Below are 22,555 nucleotides of genomic sequence, written 5' to 3' on the forward strand. Positions count from 1 at the left end.
TTTCTAACAAGGAGATTATTTTTATTTATGTGATCAACAAAGATAAGGTTTTGTCACACTCAAGACTTTGGAAAAAGAGGCACTCTCTATGTAAAACAGCAGTACAAAATGAAACAAGCTTTTTATTTTTCTGTCTTCCAACTTTTATTTTAGGTTCAAGGGGTACATGTGCAGGTCTGTTACATGGGTAAACAGTGTGTCATGGGAGTCTGGTGTACAGATAATTTTGTCACCCAGGTAATCAGCCTAATACCTAACAGGTAGTTTTTCAATCCTTACCTTTCTCCCAACCTCCACCCTCAAGTAGACCCCAGTGTCCTTTCTTTGTGTCCATATGTACTCAGTGTTTAGCTCCCACTTATAAGTGAGAACATGCAGTATTTGGCTTTCTGATCCAGAGTAAATTTGCTTAGGATAATGGCCTCCAGCTCCATCCAACAGCTATTTGGTTTACACTGGAAGCAGGAATATACCCAAGGCTCATTTAACATTTATTTTCCACATATGCATGAACTGCTTTCAGATTAATGTAGGACAAAATCATCTTCACTGTTAATCTTGACTTCAACAGAACCAAGACAATAGCATGATGCCTAAAATATATATCAAGCCAATTTGTAGAAAGTACACAATAGGTAATAGGAAGCATATCAATAGTTTTTGATAAAACTTAAAGTTCTACTAAAAGTCTGCCGCCTTTTATTTTTAAGGAGAATCACTATAAAATCATCACTTTATACACTGAAATATATATATATGATCTATTTCAACAAAAAAATAACATACCCATAATAAAAGGCAGCCATAAGCATATAAGTCTGAACCTGGAGAAGCAGGTTTTCCCATTTTCAACTCAGGTGACATCAAACTCAAGTCACCAACCATCATGTTCACTGAGGCTCGCTGACTCTGCAAAAACAATATTTTAAATATTTTAGATACAACACAGTTGAGGAGACTTTCTGTGAAGTACTCTGCATTTAATCAATACAAAAAACAAATTCATTTTAAATATTTCATTCCCTTGCTTTCAAATATTTTTACCAATTTCTGCTATTATAAATTGCTCTTAAAATCAGTCTAATAAATTAACTATGGGACTTTTTTTTACATTCACTTCGTAGACTTGAACAGATTTAATACTAACAACCACTGATTCTGTGATTAAACATTTGATACTCTTTTTAAAAAATAAATTTCACAAGAGTGAGCAGCAGTGCCATGTTCTAATTCTGAAAATTCTAAATAATTCATTTAAGAACTGAAATCCTACAAAGCACTTTCCTTCCTTACTGATCATTCTCTAAATATACCATTTCTAACATGTCAAAGATGATCAGTGACAACAGCATGAACCCTGTATTCAGGCAGATCTTGGTTACAATTCCCCACTCTCCTATTTATTTGCTGTGGGACCGAGGGCTTTAACCTCTTTTTTGTCCATTTTTAAAATTTATTTTTAATTTTTATGGGTACATAGTAGGTGTAAACCTCTTTGAGCCTAAATTAATTTGTAAAATGGAAATAATGTCTACCTTACAGAGATACAATGCCTAGCATGTATCACTAAGTGTTATCCTTTTTCTAGCTACAATTTTGATCCTTGCTTCTCAAAGTATGGTCCAAGGGCCAGGAGCTACAGCATTAACTGGTAGCTTGTTAGAAATGCAGATGATCCATTGCAGAAATGCTGAATATTAATTTGCATTTTAACATGAACCCCAGGTGAGTCGTATGCACTATAAGGTGTGAAAAGCAATGATCTTGACCTCAGACTACTTTTCAAATTTATCTTCCTGATGACCACTTCAATCTGAAAATTACATGGAAAATGTAGCAAAAGGTGAGTTTGATCAATATTTCAGAATAAATATTTTTAACTGAAAATTAAAAACAATGTTTTGGGGAATAATAACAGATGATGAATGAGTAAAGAGAAGAGTAATTATTGTAGTCATATCTACAATTATGCAAATAGTATGCTCAAAAGGTAAACTAACCAGAACCCCTGAAGGTTGAGATCTTTCAAAATTCATAATTTAGTTATATTTCTTAGGATATCTTAATTTTCTGTTAAACTAATGTAATAAAGTAAATATTTCAGAAAATCAATCTGTATAAATCATGTACAATCCAGCTTTTGATTACAGTTGCAGTTTCATTTTCTCATCTTTTTGAACTACCATATGAAAACCATTAAGACTACATATACTCCAGTAGCATTACGCTATGACTTGCAGATGACCAAAGTATAAAAGCATTATAACATATACTAGTCAAAGGGAACTGCTCAGATAATAACAAATATTGGCAAGGATGCAGAGAAAACAAAATCCCTATACATTACTGGTAAAAATATAAAATGATGTAGCCACTTTGGAAAACAGTTTGGCTCCTCAAAAAGTAAAACAATGTAACCCAGTATTTCCACTCCCAAGAGAAATGAAAACATGTCCACACAAAAAATATTGTACGCTAAAGCTCATAGCAGCATTATTCATATAACCAATAAGTATAAACAACCCAAATGTCCAGCAACTGATGAATATATAAACAAAATGTGGTGCATCCATACAATGAAATATAATTTGGCAATAAAAAGGAATGGCATTCTGATGCAGTCAATAACGTGGATGAACTCTGAAAACACTATGTTAAGTGAAATTAGCATAAAAGGCCACATATTGTATCATTCCATTTACATGAGATGTCCAAATAGGCAAATCCATAGAGACAGAAAGTGTATTAGTGGTTTCCAGGCTTGAGAAGAAGGGAGAAATTTGAGTGACTGCTAATCAGTATGGATTTTCTTTTTGGGAATGATAATAATGTTCTGGAATTCAATACGGATTATCACTGCACAACTTTGTGAATGTACTACAAACTATTAATGAATTGTATACATTATGTGAACTGTATCTCAATAAAGCTGTTATGTTTAGAAAAATAATTACTGATTTGGCCACTCCACATTGTATACATACTTCAAAACATCATGTTGTACATGATAAATATATACAATTTTTATTTCTCAATTAAAATAGAGAATTGTTTCCATTATAAGAACGACAAAAAAATCACAACATGCTCTTAAATTGTGTGATTTTGCTATCTCTACAAACTGCCTATTCTGAGGTAATATGACACCGAATTAACAGCCATTAGAGGTGAATCAGGATTTAAACTAAAAAGTCCAAGGTTCCCCGGTTTCTAAAAATGCACATTATTAATCAAAAAACAGCAAAGTATGTATATGTAAATTCTATCTATAGACGGAGGGACACCAGTGGAGAGAGGTTTAGGAGATGGCCACCTAGTTTCCTTGCACATTTCCTAGGAATTAAATGTTTCCTAATGATGATAAAATAATTAATGTTGTCAATGCCATTGAGAATATAATGTCAGGTAGTTCCTAAGACTTATGGTTAAAATACACAATACTCCTGTTGTTCTAGCACCTAGCTGAGGGCAAACAGTTGCTTATACTACATGACACAGTTTAACTGAAGACAAAGATCCTATCATAAAGTATTATATTATATATAAGTGCTGAACTACTGCTTAATATTAAGTAAAGTCTAGAACCTATTTGTAAAAATAAAATTATATAAATAAAATAATAAAATAATATTAAATAAAGTCTAGAACCTATTTGTAAAATCATGATATCTTACCACAGATTTGGTGAAGTCAAAATCTCCAACAATTCCTTGTTCACGGTTTACAGCAAATACATTGTTCTGATGAAGTGATCCATGAATTATGTCAGCCTTATGCAATGTATGCAGGCCCTGGGCAACACCTTTCATGACCTTTAAAGTTTCCTATAGATAAGTACACATAAAAGAAGTGAGGAAGTAGGCAAATCATTTTAATCTTGAAACTGTTCTCTAATTAAAAGACTGCTCTAGAAGTGAGTAAAGATTCCTCCAAATGAACCATTAATAAGAATACAGCACAGAGAAAGACCAGATGAAGGCTTGATTTTGTAATGGTGATACCGTGTGTGCCTGTGTGTGTTTGTTTGTGTGTGTGTGTGTGTGTGTGTGTGTGTGTGTGTGTGTGTACAATCATACCTTTTGGGCACCAGGGACCGGTTTCATGAAAGACAATTCCATGGATGCAGGGGGTTGGTTTCAGGATCAAACTGTTTCACCTCAGATCACAGGCATTAGATTCTTACAAGGAGTGCGCAACCTCGATCCCTGACATGCACAGTTCACAATAGAGTTTATGCTCCTATGAGAATCTAATGCCTCCACTGATCTTACAGGAAGTGGAGCTCAGGCAGTAATGCTTGCTCACCTGCCACTCACCTCCTGCTGTGCTGCCCTGTTCTTAATAGGCCACAGACTGGTACCAGTCTGCGACCTGGGGTTTGAGGAAACCCGTTCTATCATCTCAAAGAAGACTTGGATTACAAACACCAACCATGTAAAGTAGCTATAAGAGACTGAAACAGTGTTACTCCATAAGAAGAATCGGGCCTCCTTTACTGTTATTACTAATCCTAAATTTACAATGACAAAAATTAAAGCTGCCACTTAAGCACTTATGGTACCAAGTGCTATATTAGGCAGTTCACATACAGCACAGCTTAGCAGTTATAAGCTTGGGCTTTGGAACCAGAAAGACTTAATTTTGAGTCCCAACTCTACCTCTGGCTAAGGGACCCTGTGCAAGTCACTTAATCTAATCCCTTTAACCCTTTTTCTCATCCATATAATACGATAACTTCTATCCCAGGCTTGAGGTGACAATTAAATAGAATACCACGAGTCAAAATTTTACAAAGTATATAGCATGTAGTATGCCTGAATAAATATTAGGTGTTATTTTCTCATTTAATACATCCATGGAAAGAAATAGTGCTTTTTACTTACTTCTGAATTTAAAGGCATGCTGGCTTGAACAGCACTCAGGTTTGCCCTAGGGTAGTATGGGACCATCAGATAAGCCATAGGATCAGACTAAGAAGCAAAACAGAGAATGTGACTCCAAGTAAAAAATTCTTCAACATATTTTTAGCATACATTGATTCTATGGGATAATTTTTCTTTTATGTTAAGGGGAATGAACTGCTGCTCTAAAACCTGGAGCTAAAATTTATTTTAAATAAAATAGTTTCTGCAAGATAAAATGGTTTCTGCAAGAGATTAGCATAAGAACTTTACCTTACATAAAAACAGGAATATCAATGGTAGTAACCCTGAGTCTTCTTCAGCTTCTCTCCAAGCTCTATGGTAGGTGGCTGCTCTCTCAATCACCTTGGCTTCTGTGTCAACATCCACAGAATAGCCCTTGTACCAAAAAAAGAGGCACTGGTAATTCCAAGATGAAAATCTCATTATAATTATACACCATTCCAATTTAAACATAATTAATTATTTTAAGTTAAATCAAATCTAATTTTATTTTTTAATTTTATAAGTACTTTTCTATCTTCTTTGAATGCTATAATTTGGAAAAGGAAACTGCAATTCTACCTGTAGCCTGCTACACATTCTAGAATGTGTAGCAACTAAGGCCAAATTAATTATCTTATTATCATGATTAAGTTTCCCAGATCAATGAGAAGAAGAAATTAAGGAGTAGAAGATTGTACTGACAACATAGCTGAGATTTCAAGGAGAAATGTAAGAAAATCAAGAATTTTAAAAAGATATTGGATGAATATAATAAGTTCACCCAAAAAAAAGGAAGGTATATCCTATTAAGGACATATTCTATTTAGGGAAATGAGGGAAACTTTATTTTTTTTTCTTGTGAGACAAAGCTTTATTTAATGACTTTTATATACTTATTTTTATTATTATACTTTGAGTTCTAGGGTACATGTGCACAACATGCAGGTTTGTTACATATGTATACATGTGCCATGTTGGTTTGCTGCACCCATTAACTCATCATTTACATTAGGTATTTCTCCTAATGCTACCCCTCCCCCTGCCCCCTACCCCATGACAGGCCCCCATGCGTGATGTTCCCCGCCCTGTGTCCAAGTGTTCTCATTGTTCAATTGAGGGAAACTTTAAAAGTGAAAATTAGCTCTGGCAACCAAACTACAAGCACAATTATCATGCCAGTCAACTTATATACTTTAGAAAACTAACAGTGAGGTTTTTTCTTTCTTGAAATGTAACAGCACCACTATCCTTTATGCTGCTGAATATCCCACAAGTAAGAAGAAGTTAGGCTTACCTTTAACAGAATTATCTGCCCATTAACCTCAGAACGTACCAAAGGACGCTTGCTGCTAAGTTCCTTCATGGGCTCAGCATCAAGAAGATCTCGTTCCAAGCTCATTGTAAGGAGACCACCAGAGTTCTAGGCACAAGTTTTTATGACAGTTAAAGAATCCAAACAATCCCAGCACTTAAAAATCATCAAAATAATTAGTTACATGCTATTAAATGACTTGGACACCATCAACTGTACTGGAAAAACCAACAAAATTAAAATCTTTAAAACTGTGTACTTTCTCCAGTTCCTGGCTCTTAAACTCCTCCTACTCAAAGTATAATCACCATACATTTAATTACTGCTATAATTTTAGAACAGATTGAGGAAATGACTAGAATTAACCAGACATGCATCCTAGGATCCCTAATGTTTAGTTGAAAAACCACTTAAGCTTCCTAAAAAATTATAAAGTAACAACTGATTGGGACGGGGGTGAGGAATGAAGGACTGCGTATTGGGTTAGTGTACACCGCTCAGGTGATGGGTGCACTAAAACCTCGGAAATCACCACTAAAGAACTTATCCATGTAACCACAAAACACCTGTACCCCAAAAACTACTGAAATAAACATTTAAAAAAATAAAATAAAATAAATAAGGTAAAATAATGACAAAAATGTAGGTGTCAAATGGGAAAGATTAGTCCAAAAATTATGACTACCATGAAGTAATTCTAACACCTCTGCCCCTGTTTGGAGTCCTCAAAAGTGAAAATGGCTTTCAATAACTAATTTTACTAGATATTTCTGCTACTTTTTAAAAGGAATAATTTTTCACACTAAAATATGATCATCAACATTTTAAACAAAGCTAAGTTTTACTGTGGTGCAGTTTCAGTAAGAGGCATTGTAGAATTGTTTTCTGGGTTTTTTTTTTAAGTCTTGTCAGTACATTTAAGTATTCTACAACATATAATCAACCTACAAAAAATTCCTAAGCATACATCACAGTTAAACATCAGAAAGCCATTAAAGGCTTCAATAAACCATGAGTCAAACCTTTTATAATCTTCTATAATAAAGTAGATTAGCATATTTTTAAATATTAATTTTCAAGTCCCATGTGGCAGTATATACTCATTTGCCCACACTGCATAAGGTAATCGCTCAGCTAAATAGTTGCAAGAAAAAACTCACATCATTTTAAAGTCTAGTCTAGAAAGAGTTTAGAGTAATTATTTAAGTTAGGGAACTTTAATCTTAAATATTTTTTAGAATAAACTCACATGTCTACACAAATATCCCTCTCTGTACCATATTTAAGCCATTATAATAGACTTCATGACAATCTTAATGAATAAATACCTCATCTAGGCCCTCACCACAGAAGTCAATATAAATCGCAGGACTAACAGATTCTGTCCTGAGAACCAGGGTTTACTAATCCTGCTCCATATGGCCCCTATCTAATATGCTGATCTCCAGCTTTTGAATCCTGCCTACCTAGAAAACCATACCCACCTCAACATCTCTACCTTAACCAACCTCTCTAGAATTTTTTCCCAGACTGCTTTAACTTTAAAAACCCACTGTGCTCAAATCCCTCAGGGCTAGCAATATCTTGTTTTTATCCTAACTCTTGAAATAGCAGTTAAAATTTTATTTTGTCATTTCAAAAAGTAAACACCTATAATTCAAATAAGTGCCATGCAATGTACTGAATGAGGATGAGGAAAACAGAAAAACGGATAATGCAAATTTACATAAAAATACAAATATATACCATGCAACCATTAAAGGGTCATAAGAAAAAGTTCTAATACCCATAAAATATTCATCAGGAGTATTTTTATTTAAAAGATACTATAAGTTTAACACTGACACAAATTTAATATTATCACTTTTCAACACCCTCTGCAGAGAATTAATTCACAAGGGAAACAAAGTTTACCATGTATTTGAGTAATCCTATTTCAGGATGAAGCAGAGGCAGCTCAGGGAACCATTTCTGTGCCAAACTAGTTAGCATCTCCTAAAGTTAAAAAAAAAAAAAAGTTTTTAACTGTAGATTAATATATATTCAATTTTAACATGTTGCTCTTCAGGAAAATATATCAGCATCTACCTTATAACATATCCAGTAAGATACATAATCACTGATTTTGCCTTCTACTTCAAGAAGTAACAAGTGAAAACCAAGACTCACCTTGCATCTGCTAAAGCAAATTAAACATGGCCTGAGAAGGACTCCGTACTTCTATATTTGAGTCTTTGTGGATGAACTGCAACCTAGCTTAACAGGCAGACAAGATTGAAAATGTAACTTAGCAGTGTGGATCTATAACAATAGCTGAGTCTTGGCCAATCCCAGGGGCCATACTTCAACCACTTACAGACTGCTAAGTGTTCAAACTGTGTTCAAATAAGGCAAACGCCAATCTGTAACCAATATAGCTGTTTCTGTACCTCGCTGCCAATTTCTGAAAGCCACTTTCCTTTTCTCGCCTATTAATTTGTTCTGACCACAAAGCATCCCCAGAGTCTCTCCGAATATGCTGTGATTCAGCTGCCCAATTTGCGAACTGTTCATTGCTCCTTTACATTTAAGTTGGCTGAAGTTGGTGGTTGTTTTTTTTAACCCATCTAAACCACCATCTTACTAAATGAAGAAAAATTTAATTACCAATTTTAAGCTTTGGATACATACATAAGCACAAATCTTGCAAGGTCAAAGTCCTCACCCACTTCCAAACTAAAATGAAAATGTCTGATAATATTTCAATTTGAGGCATAAAACTGTCATTATTTCTCAAAATATTAAGAACACAGTGACATTTTAAAATAACAGCTGTTTCGTTAAGAAAAATTTTTAAAGCCTGAGAGAAAAAACACATAGTTCTACATAAGTAACTTTGAAATAAATGTGAAAATTGAGTATCCTCACGAAAGAAAAGCCACTTATCACATATTTATTAAGCAAAACTTCTGAACACTTGTCGAATCATTGGAAGATCACTATTTTAACCCAAGGTCCATAAGGTATTTACATATACTCAGATGAATTTGCTAAAGAAAGCATGACACTTAAAATACCTACTGTTTTCACAGTATTAATATTATTATTTTCTTTCCTTTTCTTTTTTTTTTTTTTTTTGAGACAGGGTCTTGCTCTGTTGCTCAGGCTGGAATGCAATGTCATGATCATAGCTCAATGCAGCCTCAACCTCCTGGGTTCAAGCAATCCTCCTGCCTCAGCCTCCAAAGTAGCTGAGACTACAGGTACATGACACCATGACCAGCTAATTGTTGTATTTTTTGTAGAGATGGGGTCTCACCATGTGCCCAAGCTGGTCTCAAACTCCGAGGCTCAAGTGATCTGCCCGCCTCGACCTCCCAAAGTGCTGGGACTACAGGTGTGAGCCACCATGCCCGGTCAGTATTTTTACTTTCAAAGCACTGTTTCTTAACTAACTTCTTCCTGGTAACATCTCCCAGACATAAAATACAATATTCTTCCATTTTAAAGAAAAAATACAATGACTTGTTTTCCCAAGCTCACAAAAATCAGTGGTAAAAATAGAGACTTAAAAGATGTAACTTCTCCTGCCCCCAAAACCAGGTAGTCTTATTTTGTTACATTCTTCAACTAAATTATGCTGCTCCATTAATGTCTTCTTTGCAACATTATGGGAAAATGATGTTGATATAAATTTTATGTAAGGAAAAGGTCTTTAGGTTTTATGTTAAACAGAAAAAAGGCAATATGCAAAAGTGTGTCTGTGCTATAATCTCAATTCTAAAAACAAACAAAAAAAGACTAAAAGAAAGTCAAAAGTTAACAGTGATTACTACTATTATCACTGAGTGGAAATATTACAAGTGATGTTTTTCCTTCTTTACAATTTTCAGTTATTTCCACACTGGTACAATGGTCTGAATATTTTGTCATGTGAAATTTATTTCTAAATTTACAAAAATCTTACCAGGTCAATATATATATAAACTTTCTATATAATACCTCTAGCCTTGTGATTACAGTCCACTTCATAAAATGGATATTTAAATTCAATTTCTAGAGTAAAACCTAATGTAAAACTTCAAAGAACCAAATACTTACATATTCCTCTCTCTCATGATAAATTTCTTGAAAGACATTATTGCGCAGCTGAGTTATTTCTTCTTTTATTTTCTCAATTTGAGAGCCATCAGGATCATCTGACTTGAATCAGAAAAAGTGTTTTTTATTAACATAAAGAAAACAAGTCTTCCTTTAAGAATTCAAGTTCTATAGTAAATTACTCTGTGTGGTTTCCTTTAAGAATTCAAGTTCTATAGTAAATTACTCTGTATGGTTTCTATGTATCCTTCAGTACCTAGCACATAAAAGACCCTTCTAATACTTGCTGAATTAACTTAGGTCAATTTATTCTAACAATTGACTTTTCTGAAACCTAGAAAAAGGAATTATAAAAAGTAAAGACATAAAATCAATTACATAGATTTTTCTTGTCTCTTCATCTGCTGTAGATTTTCTCTAAGATAAAGATGGCCAACTGTCATTCGAACAAAAGAAATGTTAATAATAGCAACCAGAATACACCTGAATTCCCTAGAATTGTCTTCTACATGATATTTGGTTAAAAACAAAACAAAAGGATGAGTTAATGTGTGAACTGTCTCCAATGATAATACATAAGCCACCTTAAAAAGTATGTATGCGTTTGTGAAAGGAAAATAAATCTTGGGAACTTTAAATCACTAAGCCAAAGGAAAAAGTCAAGCTGGGAACTGTGTCAGGCAAACCAGCTTCTCATTTTATTCCTAAATAAGATAGCTACAACCATAAAAACCCTGCATACCTCTCTCACAATTTTCTCAGTAGGAAATTCCTTATGGGTCCCAGGATCTTCACCCTAAAACAGTTCTGTTGAATTTTACCCTGACAATGTAAATTGGTGGCTTATTTTCTCAGGTGCAGGACAAAGGACAGAACTCTAAGTCATCATCCCTTTGCTCAACTGAGACAAATGCATATCTGATTCCTTCCTCTGATTTGTAAAAATGCAGATTCACTGAGCTAGTGACTATGCCTCTATCACTCTCTCAAATGTAAATAGTGTATTTGCTGAAAGGTGATCAAAGATTAAAGAATTCAAACCATCTGTCTCTTATCTACTCACATCTTTTTAAAATTTCTTCCTCTTTCCCCAGTATCCATCCTTTCCCTTTTAAATATTTAAGCCCTCAAAATCATCTCTGAGAAAGGCACAGACCTGCCTCGCAGGCATGCATCCTTAACCTTGGCAAAATAAACTTTCTAAATTGATTGATACCTGCCTCAGATAGTTTGGTTTACACTTTAAAAGTCAGATTTCAAGGATCCAGATACTAAGATAGCCAAATAGTAACAGCTCCGGTCTGCAGCTCCCAGCGAGATCAACGGACAAGGCGAGTGATTTCTGCATTTTGAACTGAGGTACCCGGCTCATCTCACTGGGACTAGTTAGACAGTGGGTGCAGCCCACAGAGGGCAAGCAAAAGCAGGGTGGGGCGTCACCTCACCCAGGAAGTGCAAGGGGCTGGGGAACTCCCTCTCCTAGCCAAGGGAAGCCGTGAGGGACTGTGCCATGAGGAACAGTTCATTCTGGCCCAGATACCATGCTTTTCCAACAGTCTTCACAACCCACAGAGCAGGAGATTCCCTCAGGTGCATACACCACCAGGGCCCTGGGTTTCAAGCACAAAACTGGGCAGACATTTGGGCAGACACCGAGCTAGCTGCGGGAATATTTATTCATACCCCCCTTGCGCCTGGAATGCCAGCAAGACAGAACCGTTGACTCCCCTGAAAAGAGGGTTGAAGCCAGGGAACCAAGTGGTCCTGCTCAGCAGATCCCACCCCCATGGAGCCCGGCAAGCTAAGATCCACTAGCTTGAAATTCTCACTGCCAGCATGGCAGTCTGAAGTCCACCTGAGTCGCTCCAGCTTGGTTGGGGGAGGGGCCTCTGTCATTACTGAGGCCTGAGGAGGCAGTTTTCCCCTCACAGTGTAAACAAAGCCACCAGGAAGTTCGGACTCCACAGAGCCCACCGCAGCCCAGCAAAGCCTCTGTAGCCAGACTGCCTCTCTAGATTCCTCCTTTCTGGGCAGGGCATCTCTGAAAGAAAGATAGAAGCCCCAGTCAGGGGCTTATAGATAAAACTCCCATCCTCCTGGGACAGAGCACCTGGGGGAAGGGGCGGCTGTGGGCATAGCTTCAGCAGACTTTAATGTTCCTGCCTGCCAGCTCTGAAGAGAGCAGCGGATCTCCCAGCACAGTGCTCGAGGTCTGCTAAGGGACAGACTGCCTCCTCAAGTGGGTCCCTGACCCCCATCCTCCTGACTGGAAGACACCTCCCAGCAGGGGACGACAGACACCTCATACAGGAGAGCTCTGGCTAGCATCTTGCAGGTGCCCCTCTGGGATGAAGCTTCCAGAGGAAGGAACATGTAGCAATCTTTGCTGTTCTGCAGTCTCCACTGGTGATACCCAGGCAAACAGGGTCTGGAGTGGACTTCCAGCAGACTCCAGCAAACCTGCAGCAGAGGGGCCTGACTGTTAGAAGGAAAACTAACAAACAGAAAGGAATAGCATCAGCATAAACAAAAAGGACGTCCACACACAAAAAAAACACATCCAAAGGTCACCAACATCAAAGACCAAAGGTAGATAAATCCAAAAAGATGAGAAAAAACCAGCACAAAAAGGGTGAAAATTTCAAAAACCAGAACATCTTTTCTCCTCCAAAGGATCACAACTCCTCGCCAGCAAGGGAACAAAACTGGATGGAGAATGAGTTTGATGAATTGACAGAAGTAGGCTTCAGAAGGTGGGTAATAACAAACTCCTCCGAGCTAAAGGAGCATGTTCTAACCCAATGCAAGGAAGCTAAGAACCTTGAAAAAAGGTTAGACGAATTGCTAACTAGAATAACCAGTTTAGAGAAGAACATAAATGACCTCATGGAGCTGAAAAACACAGTATGAGAACTTCATGAAGCATACACAAGTATCAATAGCCAAATCAATCAAGCAGAAGAAAGGATATCAGAGATTGAAGAACAACTTAATGAAATAAAGCATGAAGACAAGATTAAAGAAAAAAAATGAAAAGGAACAAAGCCTTGAAGAAATATGTGACTATGTGAAAAGACCAAACCTACGTTTGACTGGTGTACCTGAAAGTGACAGGGAAAAGGGAACCAAGTTGGAAAACACACTTAAGCATATTATCCAGGAGAACTTCCCCAACCTAGCAGGACAGGCCAACATTCAAATTCAGGAAATACAGAGAACACCAAAAACCTACTCCTCAAAAACAGCAACCCCAAGACACATAATTGTCAGATTCACCAAGATTGAAATGAAGGAAAAAATGTTAAGGGCAGCCAGAGAGAAAGGTTGGGTTACTCACAAAGGGAAGCCCATCAAACTAACAGCAATTTCTCTGCAGAAACCGTAAAATGCCAGAAGAGAATGGGGGCCAATATTCAACATTCTTAAAGAATAGAATTTTCAAACCAGAATTTCAAATCCAGCCAAACTAAGCTTCACAAGCAAAGGAGAAATAAAATCCTTTACACACAAGCAAATGCTGAGAGATTTTGTCACAATCAGACCTGCCTTACAAGAGCTCCTAAAGGAAGCACTAAATATGGAAAGGAACAACTGGTTCCAGCCAATGCAAAAACATACCAAATTGTAAAGACCATCGACACTATGAAGAAACTACATCAACTAATGGGCAAAATAACCAGTTAGTATCATAATGACAGGATCAAATTCACAATAACAATATTGACCTGAAATGTAAACAGGTGAAATGCCCCAATTAAAAGACAAGGACTGGCAAACTGGATAAAGAGTCAAGACCCATTGGTGTGCTGTATTCAGGAGACCCATCTCATGTGCAAAGACACACCATACGCTCAAAATAAAGGGATGGAGGAAGATTTACCAAGCAAATGGAAAGCAAAAAAAAGCAGGGGTTGCAATCCTGGTATCTGATAAAACAGACTTTAAACCAACAAAGATCAAAAAAAATGAAAATAAAGAAGGGCATTACATAATGGTAAAGGGATCAGTGCAACAAGAAGAGTTAATTATCTTAAATATATATGCACCCAATACAGGAGCACCAAGATTCATAAAGCAAGTTCTTAGAGACCTACAAAGAGAATTAGACTCGCACACAATAATAGTGGGAGACTTTAACACCCCACTGTCAATATTAGACTAGACAGATCAATGAGACGGAAAATTAACAAGGATATTCAGAACTTGAACTCAGCTCTGGACCAAGTGGACCTAATAGACACCTACAGAACTCTCCACCCCAAATCAACAGAATATACATTCTTTTCAGCACCAGATCGCACTTATTCTAAAATTGACCACATAGTTGGAAGTAAAACACTTCTCGGCAAATGGAAAAGAACAGAAATCATAACAAACAAGTATCTCAGACCACAGAGCAATCAAAGTAGAACTTAAGATTGAGAAACTCACTGAAAACCACACAACTACATGGAAACTGAACAACCTGCTCCTGAATGACTACTGGAGAATTAACAAAATTAAGGCAGAAATAAATAAGTTCTTTGAAACCAATGACAACAAAGACACAATGTACCAGAATCTCTGGGACACAGCTAAAGCAGTGTTTAGAGGAAAATTTATAGCACTAAATGCCCACAGGAGAAAGCAAGAAAGATCTAAAATCAACACCCTAACATCACAATTAGAAGAGCTACAGAAGTAAGAACAAACGAATTCAAAAGCTAGCAGAAGAAATAACTAAGATCAGGGCAGAACTGGAGGAGATAGAGACATGAAAAACCCTTCAAAAAAAATCAATGAATCCAGGAGTTGGTTTTTTGAAAAGATCAACAAAATAGATAGACCACTAGCCAGACTAATAAAGAAGAAGAATCAAATAGACACAATAAAAAATGATACAGGGGATATCACCACTGATCCCACAGAAATCCAAGCTACCATCACAGAATACAATAAACACCTCTATGCAAATCAACTAGAAAATCTAGAAGAAATGGAAATATTCCTGGACACATACACCCTCCCAAGACTAAACCAGGAAGAAGTCGAATCCCCGAATATACCAACAACAAGTTCTGAAATTGAGGCAGTTATTAATAGCCTACCAACCAAAAAAAGTCCAGGACCAGATAGATACACAGACGAATTCCACCAGAGGTACAAAGAGGCGCCAGTACCATTCTTTCTGAAACAATTCCAAACAATAGAAAAAGAGGGACTCCTCCCTAACTCATTTTATGAGGCCAGCATCATCCTGGTAGGAAAACCTGGCAGACACACAATAAAAAAAAGAAAATTTCAGGCCAATATCCCTGATGAACATCGATGCAAAAATCCTCAATAAAATACTGGCAAACTGAATTCAGCAGCACATCAAAAAGCTTATCCACCAAAATCAAGTCAGCTTCATCCCTGGGATGCAAGGATGGTTCAAAATACACAAATCAGTAAACATAATGTATCACATACACAGAACCAATGACAAAAACCACATGACTATCTCAATAGATGCAGAAAAAGCCTTTGATAAAATTTGACACCCCTTCATGCTAAAAATTCTCAATTAACTAGGTATTGATGGAATGCATCTCAAAATATTAAGAGCCATTTATGACAAACCCACAGCCAATATCATACTGAATGGGAAAATCTGGAAGTATCCCTTTGAAAACTGTCACCAAGACAAGGATGCCGACTCTCACCACTCCTATTTAACATAGTATTGGAAGTTCTGGACAGGGCAATCAGGCAAGAGAAAGAAATAAAAGGTATTAACATAAGAAGACAGGAAGTCAAACTGTCTCTGTTTGCAGATGACATGACTGTATATTTAGAAAACCCCATCGTCTCAGCCCAAAATCTCCTTAAGTTGGTAAGTAACTTCAGCAAAGTCTCAGGATACAAAATCAATGTGCAAAAATCACAAGCATTCCTATACACCAATAATAGGCAAACAGAGAGCCAAATCATGAGTGAACTCCCATTCACAATTGCTACAAAGAGAATAAGATACCTAGGAATACAGCTAACAAGGTATGTGAAGGACCTCTTCAAGGAGAACTACACACCACTGCTAAAGGAAATAAGAGAGGACACAAACAAATGGAAAAAAATTCCATGCTCATGGACAGGAAGAATCAACATCATGAAAATGGCCAAACTGCCCAAAGTAATTTATAAATTCAGTGCTATCCCCATCAAGCCATCACTGAATTTCCGCACAGAATTTTTTAAAAAACTACTTTAAATTTCATTTGGAACTAAAAAAGAGCCCAGATAGCCAAGACAATCCTAAGCAAAAAGAACAAAGCTGGGAGGCATCATGCTACCTGACTTTAACTATACTACAAGGCTACAGTAACCAAAACAGCATGGTACTGGTGCCAAAACAGATATATAGACCAATGGAACACAAAGAGGCCTCACAAATAATGTCACACATCTACAACCATCTTATCTTTGACAAACCTGACAGAAGCAAGCAATGGGGAAAGGATTCCCTATTTAATAAATGGTATTGGGAAAACTGGGAAAGCAATGGGAAAAGGATTCCCTACTTAATAAATGGTGTTGGGAAAACTAGCCATATGCAGAAAACTGAAACTGGACCCCTTCCTTACACCTTATACAAAAATTAACTCAAGATTAATTAAAGATGTAAACTTAAGACCTAAAACCATAAAAACCCTAGAAGAAAACCTAGGCAATACCATTCAGGACACAAGCATGGGCAAGGACTTCATGACTAAAACACCAAAAGCAATGGCAACAAAAGCCAAAATTGACAAATGGGATCTAATTAAACTAAAGAGCTTCTGCACAGCAAAAGAAATTATCATCAGAGTGAACAGGCAACCTACAGAATGGGAGAAAATTTTTACAATCTACCCATCTGACAAAGGTCTAATATCCAGAATCAACAAGGAACTTAAAACATATTTACAGGAGAAATGCAAACAACCTCATCAAAAAGTGGGCAAAGGATATGAACAGACACTTCTCAAAAGAAGACATTTATGCGGCCAACAAACGTATAAAAAAAAAGCTCATCATCACCGGTCATTAGAGAAATGCAAATCAAAACCACAATGAGATACCATCTCAGGCCAGTTAGAACGGCGATCATCAAAAAGTCAGGAAACATCCGCTCGAAGATGGCCGAAAAGGAACAGCTCTGGTCTGCAGCTCCCAGTGTGATCGACACAGAAGACAGGTGATTTCTGCATTTCCAACTGAGGTACCTGGTTCATCTCACTGGGACTGGATGGACAGTGGGTGCAGCCCACAGGGGGTGAGCCGAAGCAGGGTGGAGCATCACCTCACCCAGGAAGCACAAGGGGTTGGGGGATTTCCCTTTCCTAGCCAAGGGAAGCTGTGACAGACAGTATCTGAAAAAACGGGACACTCCTGCCCCAATACTGCACTTTTCCAACGGTCTTAGCAAATGGCACACCAAGAGATTGCACCTGGCTCAGCAGGTCCCACGCCCACGAAGCCTTGCTCACTGCTAGCGCAGCAGTCTGAGATTGACCTGCGTGGCAGCAGCCTGGTAGGGGGAGGGACGTCCACTATTGCAGAGGCTTGAGTAGGTAAACAAAGCAGCCAGGAAGCTCAAACTGGGCAAAGCCCACTGCAGCTCAGCCAGGTCTCTGCCTCTGTAGAGTGCACCTCTGGGGGCAGGGCATAGCTGAACAAAAGGCAGCAGAAACTTCTGCAGACTTAAACGTCCCTGTCTGACAGCTCTGAAGAGATCAGCGGTTCTCCCAGCACGGTGTTTGAGCTTGGAGAATGGACAGTCTGCCTCCTACAGTGGGTCCCTGACCCTGTGTAGCCTAACTGGGAGACATCTCCCAGAAGGGGCCGACTGACACCTCATAAAACCAGGTGCCCTTCTGGGACAAAGCTTCCAGAGGAAGGATCAGGCAGCAATATTTGCTGTTCTACGATATTTGCTGTTCTACAGCCTCCGCTGGTGATACCCAGGCAAACAGGGTCTGGAATGGACCTCCGGCAAACTCCAACAGACCTGCAGCTGAGGGACCTGACTGTTAGAAGGAAAACTAACAAACAGAAAGGAATAGCATCAACATCAACAAAAAGGACATCCACACCAAAACCCCATCTGTAGGTCACCAACATCAAAGACCAAAGGTAGATAAAACCACAAGGATGGGCAGAAACCAGAGCAGAAAAACAGAAAACACTTTTCTTTTTTTTTTTTTGAGATGGAGTCTCACTCTGTAACCCAAGTTGCAGTGCAGTGGCACGATCTCAACTCACTGCAAGCTCCACCTCCCAGGTTCACACCATTCTCCTGCCTCAGCCTCCCGAGTAGCTGGGACTACAGGTGCCCACCACCATGCCTGGCTAATTTTTTGTATATTTAGTAGAGACGGGGTTTTACCATGTTAGCTAGGATGGTCTCGATCTCCTGACCTTGTGATCTGCCCGCCTCGGCCTCCCAAAGTGCTGGGCTTACAGGGGTGAGCCACTGCACCCAGCCAAAAGCTGAAAATTCTAAAAACCAAAGCTCCTCTTCTCGTCCAAAGGATCGCAGCTCCTTGCCAGCAACGGAACAAAGCTGGACAGAGAATGACTTTGACAAGCTGACAGAAGTAGGCTTCAGAAGGTCGGTAATAACAAACTTCTCTGAGCTAAAGGAGGACGTTCAAACCCATCACAAGGAAGCTAAAAACCTTGAAAAAAGATTAGATGAATGGCTAAGTTGAATGAACAGTGAAGAGAAGACCTTAAATGCCCTGATGGAGCTGAAAACCATGACACAAGAACTACGTGACGCATGCAGAAGCTTCAATAGCCAATTCAATCAAGTGGAAGAAAGGGTATCAGTGATTGAAGATCAAATTCATAAAATAAAGTAAGAAGAGAAGTTTAAAGAAAAAAAGAGTAAAAAGAAACGAACAAAGCCTCCAAGAAATATGGGACTATGTGAAAAGACCAAATCTACGGTTTGACTGGTGTACTGGAAAGTGATGCGGAGAATGGAACCAAGTTGCAAAACACTCTTCAGGATATTATCCAGGAGAACTTCCCCAACCTAGCAAGGCAGGCCAACATTCAAATTCAGGAAATACAGAGAACACCACAAAGATACTCCTTGAGAAGAGCAACCCCAAGACATATAATTGTCAGATTCACCAAGGCTGCAATGAAGGAAAAAAATGTCAGGTTACTCAAAAAGGGAAGCCCATCAGACTAACAGCAGATCTCTTGGCAGAAACTCTACAAGCCAGAAGAGAGTGGGAGCCAATATTCAACATTCTTAAAGAAAAGAATTTTCAACCCGGAATTTCATATGCAGCCAAACTAAGCTTCATAAGTGAAGGAGAAATAAAATACTTTACAGACAAGCAAATGCTGAGAGATTTTGTAACCACCAGGCCTGCCTTACAAGAGCTCCTGAAGGAAGCACTAATCATGGAAAGAAACAACCAGTACCAGCCACTGCAAAAATATGCCAAATTGTAAAGACCATCAAGGCTAGGAAGAAACTGCATCAACGAATGGGCAAAATAACCAGTAAAAATCATAATGACAGGATCAAATTCACACATAGTAATATTAACCTTAAATGTAAATGGGGTAAATGGCCCAATTAAAAGACACAGACTGGTAAATTGGATAAAAAGTCAAGACCCATCAGTGTGCTGTATATTCAGGAAACCCATCTCACATGCAGAGATGCACACAGGCTCAAAATAAAGGGATGGAGGAAGATTTACCAAGCAAAAGGAAAGCAAAAAAAAGCAGGGGTTGCAGTCCTAATCTCTGATAAAACAGACGTTAAACCAACAAAGATCAAAAGAGACAAAGAAGGCCATTACATACTGGTAAAGGGATCAGTTCAACAAGAAGAGCTAACTATCCTAAATATATATACACCCAATACAGGAGCACCCAGATTCATAAAGCAAGTTCTTAGAGACCTACAAAGAGACTTAGACTCCCACACAATAATAATGGGAGACTTTAACACCCCACTGTCAACATTAGACAGATCAATGAGACAGAAGGTTAACAAGGATATCCAGCACTTGAACTCAGCTCTGCACCAAGAGGACCTAATAGACATCTACAGAACTCTCCACCCCAAATCAAAAGAATATACATTCTTCTCAGCACCACATCACACTTATTCTAAAATTGACCACATAGTTGGAAATAAAACACTCCTCAGCAAATGTAAAAGAACAGAAACTGTGTCTCAGACCACAGTGCCATCAAATTAGAACTGAGGATTAAGAAACTCACTCAAAACCACACAACTACATGGAAACCAAAAAACCTACTCCTGAATGACTACTACATAAATAACAAAATGAAGACACAAATAAAGATGTTCTTTGAAACCAATGAGAACAAAGACACAACGTACCAGAACCTCAGGGACACATTTAAAGCAGTGTGTAGAGGGAAATTTATAGCACTAAATGACCAAAAGAGAAAGCAGGAAAGATCTAAAATCAACACCCTAACATCACAATTATAAGAAATAGAGAAGCAAGAGCAAACACATTCAAAAGCTAGTAGAAGGCAAGAAATAACTAAGATTAGAGCAGAACTGAAGTACATATAGACACACAAAAAAAACCCTTCAAAAAAATCAATGAATCCAGGAGTTGGTTTTTCGAAAAGATCAACAAAATTGATAGACTGCTAGCAAGATTAATAAAGAAGAAAAGCGAGAAGAATCAAATAGACACAATAAAAAATGATAAAGGGGCTATCATCACCAATGCAACAGAAATACAAACTACCATCAAAGAATACTATAAACACCTCTACGCAAATAAATTAGAAAATCTAGAAGAAATGGGTAAATTCCTGGACACATACATCCTCCCAAGACTAAACCAGGAAGAAGTTGAATCTCTAAATAGACCAATAACAGGCTCTGAAATTGAGGCAATAATTAATAGCCCACCAACCAAAAAAAGTCCAGGACCAGACGGATTCATAGCCAAATTCTACCAGAGGTACAAAGAGGAGCTGGTACCATTCCTTCTGAAACTATTCCAATCAATAGAAAAAGAGGGAATCCTCCCTAACTCATTTTATGAGGCCAGCATCATCCTGATACCAAAGCCTGGCAGAGACACAACAAAAAAAGAGAATTTTAGACCAATATCCCTGATGAACATTGATGAAAAAATCCTAAATAAAATACTGGCAAACCGAATCCAGCAGCACGTCAAAAAGCTTATCCACCATGATCAAATTGGTTTCATCCCTGGGGTGCAAGGCTGGTTCAACATATGCAAATCAATAAATGTAATCCAGCATATAAACAGAACCAAAGACAAAAACCACATGATTATCTCAATAGATGCAGAAAAGGCCTTTGACAAAATTCAACAGCCCTTCATGCTAAAAACTCTCAATAAACTAGGTACTGATGGAAGGAATCTCAAAATAATAAGAGCTATTTATGACAAACCCACAGCCAATATCATACTGAATGGGCAAAAACTGGAAGCATTCCCTTTGAAAACTGGCACAAGACAGGGATGCCCTCTCTCACCACTCCTATTCAACACAGTGTTCGAAGTTCTGGCCAGGGGAATCGGGCAAGAGAAAGAAATAAAGGGTATTCAATTAGGAAAAGAGGAAGTCAAATTGTCCCTGTTTGCAGATGACATGATTCTATATTTAGAAAACCCCATCGTCTCAGCCCAAAATCTCCTTAAGCTGATAAGCAACTTCAGCAAAGTCTCAGGATACAAAATAAATGTGCAAAAATCACAAGCATTCCTATACACTAATAACAGAAAAACAGAGAGCCAAATCATGAGTGAACTCCCATTCACAACTGCTACAAAAAGAATAAAATACCTAGGAATCCAACTTACAAGGGATGTGAAAGTCCTCTTCAAGGAGCACTACACACCACTGCTCAAGGAAATAAAACACGACACAAACAAATGGAAGAGCATTCCATGCTCACAGATAGGAAGAATCAGTATCGTGAAAATGGCCATACTGCCCAAGGTAATTTATAGATTCAATGCCATCCCCATCAAGCTACCAATAACTTTCTTCACAGAACTGGGAAAAAAACACTTTAAAGTTCATATGGAACCAAGAAAGAGCCCACATTGCCAAGACAATCCTAAGCAAAAAGAACAAAGCTGGAGGCATCATGATGCTACCTGACTTCGATCTATACTACAAGGCTACAGTAACCAAAACAGCATGGTACTGGTACCAAAAGAGAGATATAGAGCAATGGAACAGAACAGAGGGCCCAGAAATA

General features: G+C 37.9%; 1 protein-coding gene across 6 annotated transcripts in view; it reads right to left on the reverse strand.

The window, feature by feature from the left end:
• Nucleotides 1-22,555, reverse strand: part of STK31 (serine/threonine kinase 31) — a 140,334-nt gene that overhangs the window by 41,560 nt on the left and 76,219 nt on the right. For all 6 annotated transcript variants that reach the window (XM_054494826.2, XM_054494828.2, XM_054494831.2 and 3 more), the window contains 7 exons: nt 10,300-10,401; nt 8,134-8,214; nt 6,202-6,327; nt 5,175-5,300; nt 4,884-4,970; nt 3,675-3,824; nt 787-909 (listed from right to left, as the gene is read on the reverse strand). In XM_054494826.2, the coding sequence (XP_054350801.1) occupies nt 787-909; nt 3,675-3,824; nt 4,884-4,970; nt 5,175-5,300; nt 6,202-6,327; nt 8,134-8,214; nt 10,300-10,401 (795 nt within the window). The remainder of the gene's footprint in view (nt 1-786; nt 910-3,674; nt 3,825-4,883; nt 4,971-5,174; nt 5,301-6,201; nt 6,328-8,133; nt 8,215-10,299; nt 10,402-22,555) is intronic.

Source organism: Pongo pygmaeus, chromosome 6, assembly GCF_028885625.2.
Source record: "Pongo pygmaeus isolate AG05252 chromosome 6, NHGRI_mPonPyg2-v2.0_pri, whole genome shotgun sequence".
Lineage (NCBI taxonomy): Eukaryota > Metazoa > Chordata > Mammalia > Primates > Hominidae > Pongo > Pongo pygmaeus.